The following is a 10,422-nucleotide window of genomic DNA, read 5'->3' on the forward strand; positions in this document are numbered from 1 at the left end:
GGGCTTTGGGGAGAGAAAAAAAAAAAAGGGGGAGACTGCCAACAGATGTTAGCTCCAGGCCAATCTTCCTCAGCAAAAAAAGTGCACCTTAAATAAATAAATAACCCACAAAGATTAAGAAAATCTACCACCTCTCTAGAGAAAAGGCAGTCCACAGATCCAGCCCTGAAATAACCTATACAAAGGACCTCTCAGACAAAGCAGCTCTTCCAACCAGGCTCAATGTACCAAATACAAATATTCTCAAATTCGTGGAAAGAAACACGTTCTCAGCAGAGAAATAAAAAGTATGCAACAGGGGCCTGAGGGCCCAGCGCCTGGGCAGTGGGCAGGTCAGTTGTTATGATGTCCCCATTTTACAGGTGAGCAGTCAAGGCTTGGAGACAAAGTAACTGCTAGAATGACAGAAGCCCGTTGGGGTCCACCACAGCCAGACCTGTGGCTCACCACTCACCCTCGCAGCCTGGTGCCCAAGGTCAGCAGGCCTTATGACCTCTATTCTGATGCCCCCAGGGGAGGCTCCTGGTGTGGGGCAAAGATGCTGGTCCAAGTGGGAGGAACAGGAAAGGCTGCAAGGAGGAAGGGCCTTGGGGTAGCCTTGAACCACAGGGAGCAACAAGCTGCTCTCACCCTGCAGCACTTCCTCGAAACCACAGCTGACAGATGAGGAGACTGAGGCTCAGAGAGGCAGGGGGCAGACTGAGCAGCTTAGCCCACGAGTGGTCACATGCTAGGTACCCCAATGTGCAGTAGCGGCCCACCTGCCACTCAGCCCAGTGATGGACAGGCCTGCTGCTGGGCTGAGCCCTGGAGGAGAGGCCAGGGGCCTGGGGTCCAGCCTGAGCCCCAGCTCCAAGGGGAAGGCACCTGCCCAGACCTGGGTCCTACCCCTCAAGGAGCAGAGAGGGGAGGTACACAGCAGGCAGAAGGAGGGTGAGGCTGGATGCCCTGGCCCCCCTGCCCTGGCACCAGCTAGGTTTGCAGGGCAGAGGAGGTGAAGTCACTCCCAGGCGGGTGGAGCAGAGGACGCCTGGGCCCGGGGCTCCGGCCAGGACTCGGGTCCCAGGGGCTGTGGAGGCAGCTCCTCCCGTGAAGCGTCACACCTGGGGAAGCAGTGGCCCAGGCCTCTTTGTGTCCTTGTCACAATGGAGCCCTCCGGAGGAGGCGGTGTGCGGCGTGCCGAATCCTGCAGGGCCCGGCTTTGTCGCCCCCTTGCAGCCGGTCTTGGCGATGGGGCTGGGCAAGTCCCAGGAATCCACCGGGGCGGGGCCCGGGCGGCCTGATGGGACCCGCGGGTCCGGAGGCCAAATCCTTGGGACGCCCTCGTGTCGACCCCGGATCCGCAGGCCCGGGTAACGGGCGGATGCATTTTTCTGGGACCCGCCGGGTCGGGGAGGCGGCCCCGCCGTTTCCGCGGGGGTGGGCGCAGCAGAGCCAGCCGGCTCCCGGGTGGGGTGCGGACCCGGTGGGGTCTTGGCCACCCGGCTACACTGTGTTATTTTTAGCGTGAGCTGCCCTCCTCCGTGCTTCCTGCTGAGTGCCAGGAGCAGATCCCCGCCCGCTCTGGCATCAATTTCCCCATCTGCAGAGTGAGATGCCCTAGCCCACGTGGGGACGTGGGCTCCCACGGCGAGAGGGGAGGATCACTACCCACGACTGGCCTCGGGCCACGCAGTCCCTGAGCAGCTGGTAGCTGTGGGCAGGTTACCCCTCTTCCCCTGCCCGCCACTTCTGCCTTCTCACCCGCGAAACCGAGACTCCAACGCGAGAAGCCCAGGGCTGGAGGGTCTTTTGACACTCCCCCCAACTCATGTGTGGTTTGGGGGCGCTGTTGGGGCTAAGCCACCAGGGGCCCCAACCCGCAGGGTCTGCCCTTGAACTGGGAGTTCTGGGAAAGACCAGCTCCGACTTCCAGGAGGGTTGGAGGGTTTTTGCAGTGGGTTGACACGGCACATGCTTGACCTTGTGGAGTCTCAGGGACTCCTCCGTAAAGGAGGCTGAACCTACCCACGTGAGGGTCGTGAGGGGAGCAGAAATCAGCACCAGCTGCCACAAATACAACCACGGCTTTCAGACTCAAGGTTAAACTCCCAGTTAATGTCTGCCGAACAGACACCTCAAGCTTCCTGGCTTAAGGATAATAATTAATAGCGGGCGGGGGACCGGGGGGGGGGGGGGGGGGGAGGGGGGGGGGGGGGGGCACCCCAGCCTGGCCAGGTCCTGGACTCAGAACATTAAACCCAATTCTGAATTTGGTACTTATCACCCCAGGTACTCCCTCAAGCTTTTACCACATACCTATTTATTCCTACTCGACATAAGACATAGGTGTGGTTTTGTGTATTTCCAAACTATAAAGGCTTTACCATCTATGCACGTTTCTGCAACTTTATTCACACAGCTTTGCTTCCCTTACACCGATACCGTTCCTCAAGTTCATTGCTTTTCACTGATGAGGGGCATTCTAGCGTTTACTAGTTTGTTTCTCCATTTTCCTCATGATTGATATTTGAGTTGTTGACAGTTTTCCGGTATTACAGGCAATGCTGCATTTATGAAGAGAGGTTCTTGGGCATGAGATGAAGAGTTTCTCTAAGGCAAAGCCCAGGAGTGGAACTTCAGGAATTGCTGGGTCACCAGGCATTTGCAACTTCAATTTCCTAGATACCCCAAATTGCTCTCCCCATGGCTGCACAAATTTACATTTTCATCAACAGTAGGTGAGCATCCCAACTGATTCTTCCCACCTTGGTACTGCCAGAATCAAAGTGCCAACCCGCTGAGTGGGAAACAGCCCCCCCTTGTGGATTTCATTTGCATTTCCCCATCACTAATACACCGGAGCACCTTTTCCTTCGTTTTTTTGGCCACTTCAGTTCTCTTCTGTAAGTTCCCCATTCATAGCCTTTGCTCCTTTCCTTTTCTTTATGAATATGTAGGAATTCTTTATATATTCTAAATACTCACACTTTGTTGGTCATATGCTTGTGGACACCTGCTCCTGGTCGGTAGCTTTTGGTTTCATCTTCTTATGGTGTCTTTTAACACAGATTTTTAATTTTAATGACTTTAAATCTTCACAAGAAACCTGTACGGTTTATCCTGAGGTTATAAAAACATTCATTATTTTCTTCTAAAATGTTTAAAGTGTGCTTTTCAAATTAGTTTGTATGCACCTGGAATGATTTTTATGTACCAGGTGAGGTAGAAATCCAATTTCATTTTTCCCCAGAGAGAGAATCCACTGCCCCAGCACCATTTATTAGTCCATTATTTCTCCAAAGATTTTTTAAAGAGACGAAAAAAACAATAGTTGTTTTGAAAAAAATAAATCTATCTAAACAAAATATTAGCAACAGAAACCAACAGTGTGTTGATAGCAACAATTACAACATTATGACAAGTCGTGTTTACCCCAAGAATTCAAGGAACCTTCGAAATCACTAGAAACTATGGATGTAACTGAGCTGTTAAACGGAGTAAAGTACAAGCCCATCCGATCGTCTCAGTAAACGCAGAAAAGCATGCAATTAGCAACTGCTAACATTTTACTTATTGTATTTTTCCTTAAGAATGCACGGGGTCTCTACAGATTTTTAAACGTTCAGAGCAGCAAACATCAGACAAAAACCAAGCTCGAGCAACAGCGATACTGCAGCATCCATCCTGGGGCATGTCCTGTCAGTCTCCGCTCAGATGACTTCCTAAGGTCACTCTCAGGTCTATTTCCATGACCATAAACAGCATCTTTGGCAAGTCTGGTTCCGGTTTGGCCCTTATCCAACTCCTGTTCCACGAGAAGCCCTGAGAAATAAAAGATTAATCCAGCCAAGTGGACCCTACGGTTTCTCACCTCCGAACGCGCCCCGACTATAGGCGGGGCGAGCCTCTCACGCAATGGATCCCCTGGCAGCAAGCCGAGACGGGTTATCTTCTCGGCATTCCAAGTCACTAGCTCGGCCAAGTCGGACAGATGCGAGCGCTCCAGAGACTGGTAGGTCTGCCTTTCGGTCTCTCCCAATTCTGCCCCACCTCCGGGGAATGGGTGGGGACACCTTGACTGAAGGAGGGTGGGGATGTCCGTGCAGAATCTGAGGGCTACGCCTTCAACCAGTGCCCAGGGACAGGAGCTTCCCAGGGACTGGGCCGCCCGGGCCCCGGTGGCGGCAGGGGCGCCAGATGGAGGAAAGGGGAGGCCGGGCAGAGGGGCCAGAAAGGGCGACGGCGGCGGTCGGAGCGGGAGACAGGCAGGAACCCGCAGATTCACTCCGGAGGCGGCAGCGAGGGAGGGGACGGGGGGCGCAGGGCCGGAACTTCCGGGGAGTCTGGAACAAGGTGATGAGACCCGCCGGCTGGGACCTGCAGATGCGGAGGCAGGGCGTGGGCCGGGGTGACCTCGGCCCAAGCTCCCTTCTGGTCTGCAGAGATGGGGTCCAGGCTCGGCGGAGTAAGGAGTAAGCGGCTTTTCGGCCACAGAACTGCAGAAAGGGAGGGATGGACGATGAACAGCAGCTGTTCTTACGGCCTCGGACTCAGGCGACCCGCTCACGGCCCCGACACCTCTTAACGCCCCCTGCGCCTGCGCCTGCGCCTCGGCCGCCCTCCGCGTGGGAGTCTCGCCGCTCCGTGCGCCACTGCGCCTGCGTCTCGGCTGTGTGTTCTGCGCAAGCCGTCAGCTCATCGACTTCCCTCAACACCTACTGCGCTTGCGCATGCGCTTCTGCCTCAACCTGAGTTTGCGCCCCTCTAACGTTCTCTGCGCATGCGTTTCTCCCTCTCGGCTCATTTGCTTCTGGCGAATGTCCTAGTGAAATGAGTGCACCACCCTCCCCCCAGCGCGCATGTGCCGGCACCTGCCCGGCGATGGTGGCCGCGGTTCCCCTGGGGCAGGGCAGAAGCTCACAGGCCGCACTTCTCCCGAATACCGGAGAAATGTGTACGTGGTCGATGCCCTCCTGCGATCTGGAAAGGTCTGAAGTCCAAAACCTGCCCGGCCTAGGCGTTTCAGATAAGGGATTGAGGACCAGCGTGAACTGCACGGGCGCGGCCACTCTGGAAGGCTTCACGACGGCGTCAAATGTACAGAAACCCCTCGTGCTTGTTTGTGGAGTTTGGTGCTGGGCTCAGACGAGCATGCGTAGGTGTGCACGCGCAGGGATGGTTTGGTGGCCAGTGCAGGGTGGCGAGGGGTCACATGTCTGCAGATACGCGGGCCGGCGGCATCCCGGGCTGGCACCCATCGCGATGCCCTCGCGGTCCTCGTCCTCGTCCGGGCCAGACGCGCCCCGAGAGGAAGCCGGCCCTGGGCGCTGCAACCGTGGCTGCCAACCCCCTCCTGTGACTGTTTCCCACCCTCGCCTCTTCCTCAACCGCCATCTCCTCCTCCATGCTTCCTCTAAGCTCTGTCCTGACGTCCTGCTTCACCGAGGGCATCGGGGTACCAGAAGAGGACGCCCACACCACCCACCACCCCGTCCCTTGGTTTCTCTCCAACCCGCGCTGATTTCCTTCAGATGTGAGCACAGCGCACCTACACCCCTCCTTCAGGTCTTTGTGCAAATGTCACGTGACCACCTTCTCCAAAAGCTCCCCCCTCACCCTGCCCTGCTTTACGTCTCCGTCGCACTAGCTAACAGATTGTATGTTTTCCTTGTTGGTTTTGTTATTTCCTGTCTGCTCCACTGGAAGGAAGGCCCCCTGAGGCCGCTGCTTGAGTCTCTTGTTCACTGCTGTATCCCCAGCTCCTAGAACAGTAGGTTTATTGTCCATAGTAGGGAGGCAAGAAAGATTTGTTCACTGAGTTAAGAATCACCGTCGTAGCTAAGGTCTGAATGCTTTTCATGATAGGCACCGGACTAGGCAATCTCCATGCAGGATTTCATGGAATTAAATGATTCCTGCTGTCTTGGAGACCTGCCAGCACCCCCTGCCGCATGGGCTCTGTTGTCGGCAGGCACTTGTCTCTTGCTGCTTTCTGCAGATCTGCTCTCTTAGAGGAATTCTCACCTGCATGCAGCCTGCATGGAGCTTTGCCCTGACTCCAGTGAGACTGACTACCGCCTTCTCAACTGGCTTTCTCCTGAGGCTTCCGGATTGGGAGGAAGTTCCTTAGGCCTTATCGGAACTGTGGGCAGCCAGGGTGCCTGTCACAGACCAGTCTCCAGACCTGTGGCAAGATCTTTGGCAGGACCCTGCCCACCAGAACCTCTTCCTCTGCCTCCCCATCCCCAGCACAGTATCTCACCAAATGGTGCATGCATGTCCCTCTTCTTCCAGCTGTATGTGCCCCAGCACAGTTCTTGGCTGGGACAGGCACTTGGTCTTTGACTGACAGACGAGTAAACAGTCCTCAGGTTCTGGAAGTTCTTCAGAAAACTGTTAGCCAAACATCCTTCTGCCATGAAACTTGTATTTAAGTATTAAAAAAAAATCTTCATGGGGCCAGTCTGGTGGTGTAGTGGTTAAGTTTGCATGCACTGCTTCATCAGCCCAGGGTTCAAAGATCCAGATCCTGGGCACAGACCTACACACCACTCATCAAGCCACACTGTGGTGGCATCCCACATACAAAATAGAGGAAGATTGGCCTAGATGTGAGCTCAGGGCCAATCTTCCTCACCAAAAAAATAAAAATAGAAAAATGATCAATTTGACTTGTAGGACCTTAAATTTGCACAACGATTTGCCAAAACGAGAAAAGCAGTAGGATTTTCTGGGAAAAGATCAACGGTTTGATTTTTGTATAGTTAACTACTTTGTGAATGCCGAGGAGAACATCTGAGGGGAGCAGTTCATTGTCGTGCCTTTGAGGGAGTGGAGAATTTTCAGCATATACTGAATTTTCAAAATTTTAACGAGAATGGTATTTTGTAATTAAAAATTATAAAAGGAAAAATACAAATAAGATTCTGAATTCCAAAAAAATTCCAACTAAACGGGATGGAGCCTCAGGGCCCCAAGTGCTCATGGCTGGTGCCCTCCATCTCTAAGGGCGTTGCACTAGGATGAGGAGCTGTCCTTTATGGGACCCAGTGTGTGTGGCCTATGTGTGCCGTGGCTGTCTCCCAGCCTGGAGGTGGGCATTGTTATCTCCAGGTCCAGCGAGAAAGTGACTCAGAAAGGGTGAGGGAGCAAGGGCAGGGCTGGCATTGGGACCCAGGCACTGCCACCAGCTGCGGTTGCTCTCTGCTGCTCCGTATGCCCCCCATGTCCCCACGTGTAGTCCATGTGGCCCCTTCTCTTAGCCTCATTGCACAGCAGGCTGGGAGGTAAGAGGATCCCCAGCCACTCTGTTGGAGAATGTTCAGGTGGGGCGAGTCACTGGGGCTCACGGGCTGCTGTCCTGCCAGGGGCAGAGCATCATCCACTGGGGCCCCAGCTCAGAGCGTGGTCCTGCCGAACCACAGCAGGCAAGCCCAGGGACAGTCCGGCATGGAGGGCCGAAACTGCTGTCCCTTTCAGGAAAATGCTGGCAGGGGTGGGATTGGGGGGTGAAGGGACAGCAGGGTCCTAGGCTCAGAGCAGAAGGCTTGGGTTCCTCTGCTACCTGCTAACCCTGTGACCTGGGTGACTCCTCTCCTCTCATTGCCTGGCTCAGACCGATTGCAGTGTGATTGGCAGGCTGCAGCCCCAGGACGGAGGTGGACACTGTTAGTGGTCACTCTGTTCTCTCTTCCCTCAGATTCAGGGCAAGGTCCTGCTCCTGACCATCTGTGCGGCTGGCATTGGTGGGACTTTTCAGTTTGGCTACAACCTCTCCATCATCAATGCCCCAACCTTGGTATGTACCCTCCTTGCCCCCCATCATCATTCCAGTGGGTGCTGGGCGATGGCTGACAGCTGACCCCTTTGGAGCTTCAGGCCAGCGTCCAGTTGGTGGCGCTTTCTCCCACGGGTTCATCTTCCCTGGGATGTCCCACAGGTCCTGTGGGTTCAAACCCAGCTCTGCATCCTCCCCCGAGCCCACATGTCCCCCTGAGTCCCTAATGTCAGTGGATGACACCACTGTCACCCACTCGGGGTCAGCCTTGACTCTGCCCTCCTCTCTCGGACGCCAAGTGCTTCCTAACTACCTCTCGCATCCAGCTGTTTCTCCCTGTGTCTCGACCACAACCCCACTTCAGGCCCCACCTCTCCGGCCTGGATTGCTGGCCGGGCCTCCTCACTGGACTCCCTGCCTTCAGTCTCTCAAGTTTGATCAGGCCACTCCCCTCCCAGAAACATTCTGTAACCCCCCCCACCCCCCAGTGCCTATGGGAATAAGGACAGACTCATCCTCCTGAAGTTCCAGGCCTCCTGGGATCAGAACCAGTCCTCTGTCTGCCACCTTCATTCCCCTAACCCTGCTACCGAAGCAGGTTAAATGCAGTCCCCCAAAAGCACACCACCCTTCTCTAAGCCTCCTCCCCCTGGAAACCCTCTCTGCCCCACATGCAGACGCCCTTCAGAACCCTCCCAAATACCATCACCTTCCAGATCCTTCCATCAACACCCCCCAGCTGGAAGTCACCCCCCGACGCATATCCATGGTGCAGGTGCCTTTCTCATCCTCCTGCTGGTTTGCTCTCAGTGTCTGAGTCATCTTTGAATCCTCAGCACGTGACGCTGGCCTGGCCCATGTCAATTTTCAGGGAGTGCCTGTGGAAAGGAGGGATCTTTCAGCCCCAGTGCTAGAAGCCACCTCTTACTTCCTTCAGAGGGGAAAGTGTCCTGTCATGTAGCTGGGAAGGAGGTGGGGCTGCACACCCTGGGGGTGGGGGGAAGAGCTGCAGGAGCCAGGCCCCAGGACGGAACTGGGGCTCTCCTGTCCCTGCATGGCCTCACCCTCCACCCAGTGACAACAGCTGTCACCAGGCTCATTTCTTGCCAGCTGGGAACCCCAAATAAAGTCTTCCCTGGTAGCTCCAGTGGAAAGGCCTGGGAAGAATCTGATTGGCTGGTTTAGATACATACCTGTTGACCAATCATGTGGTCAGGAGGATGGAGCACTCTGATTGGCCAGGTCTGGGTCAGGTGACCACCTTTAAGGGGATGGGGAAGCTGTGATTCACAATGGGAGAGAACTTCCTGAAAGGAAGGTATGTTAGCAGTTGGCAGAGCTGGGGATGGGAGCACATTCTGGGCAGAAACAGTTACAGCAGCCCAGCCTCTTAAAGGAAGGATGGAATGAAGGGTTTAGAAAGGGAGGTTTGAGCTGCAGCATTTGTTTGTCTGTTCGTCCACAAGCACATGAGCGCCCACTTCAGTGCACACATTCAGGCTGCAGAGGGATCCGCTGGCAGCAGGGCGCTCGCAGGCCTGCTTCTCACAGGCCTCATTGCCCCTGCAAATGGGACTTTCGGGGGCTCAGAGGCTCCGCCTACCCCCCTGAATGGTCACTCTTGAGGAGTTCCAGCCCAGATCTTGGGAGGCTGGCCCTGGTCCCAGCTCCCTTGGATGGGTCCTTCCCCAAGAGGGACCTGGCGGGCACCAGGCCAACAGCCATTACCCTGAGCTGGCTGGGCAGGAGAGAGCTCTCCCCACACCTAAACCCACTGCCTTTCTCACGTCCTGTCCCGAGGCCCAAGACTAGCCAGACACTGACATTCATCTCTGACCAAGGGAAGGGTGTCTGGCCTTCCCCATGCTCAGTCATTCCTGACCTCCTGGCCTCCGTTCACTTCCTAAAGTGACAGCTGTGTGGGGCAGGGTGGGGCTCCAGGGTGTCCAAACTCCCCGGTGCAGCCCTGACCGTGGGCAGGTCATTTCCCCTCTCTGGGCCCAATTCCCAGGGTTAACAAGGAGCAGAGTAATATGTGTCTAACAGAATACTCCCGAGGGCTTGTCACAGTCGGGGTCCCTGGAAACACGTGGCTCACTCCAGATGAGTCAAGCAGCTTTAGAGACCACAAAGGCAGGTTTACAGAGGACTGAGGGGCATCAGGAACACATGAGGCGGTGTGGGTGCAGGAATGCAGTAGGAACACCGAGTCCTTACCACCTGATCCGCAGAGGCACAGTGGGAGGAGCAGTTCCCAGAACCAAAGGACAGAGCCATGTGGCATAGGCCCCCTCGAGAGGAGCAGTGACCTCTGGTCGAGCTCACAGCCAGCCTGAGGTGACCTGCCAGGACGGGAGCCCCAGGCACTCGGGGCACAGATATCCCCCGACCATGGCCTCTCTCTCTTGCCTCCTCTGATGCCCTGCGGGGGCTCACCACAGGCTAGTCCAACGGGGAGCCAGTCAGCAAGGGGGCCCGCTGATGTGGCCCTTGTAAGTGGCTTCCTGGGCCTAAAGCAGGGAGACAGGTGACAGTGGACTCGGAGGGGCACTGGGAGACTGTCCAGCACTAGCTCCCGGAGACACTGCCTGTGAGAGAGACCAGCACAGGGCACTCATAGGGTGGGGCTCAGGCAGGCTTGTTCCCGCCCCTCAGGGAGGAGC

At 55.8% G+C, this 10,422-nt stretch overlaps 1 protein-coding gene across 8 annotated transcripts in view; it reads left to right on the top strand.

The window, feature by feature from the left end:
* Positions 1-2,380: 2,380 nt before the first annotated feature.
* Positions 2,381-10,422, top strand: part of SLC2A11 (solute carrier family 2 member 11) — a 19,600-nt gene continuing 11,558 nt past the window's right edge. For 4 of the 8 annotated variants that reach the window (XM_046641193.1, XM_046641194.1, XM_046641199.1 and 1 more), the window contains exons 1-2: positions 2,381-5,079; positions 7,682-7,780. In XM_046641193.1, coding sequence (XP_046497149.1) covers positions 4,813-5,079; positions 7,682-7,780 — 366 coding nt within the window. In that variant the 5' untranslated portion in view covers positions 2,381-4,812. Of the gene's footprint in view, positions 5,142-7,681; positions 7,781-10,422 lie in introns of all 8 variants that reach the window. The other 4 variants (XM_046641197.1, XM_046641200.1, XM_046641201.1 and 1 more) reach the window with 3 other exon arrangements.

The sequence above is a fragment of the Equus quagga genome, chromosome 15 (genome assembly GCF_021613505.1).
Source record: "Equus quagga isolate Etosha38 chromosome 15, UCLA_HA_Equagga_1.0, whole genome shotgun sequence".
NCBI lineage: Eukaryota > Metazoa > Chordata > Mammalia > Perissodactyla > Equidae > Equus > Equus quagga.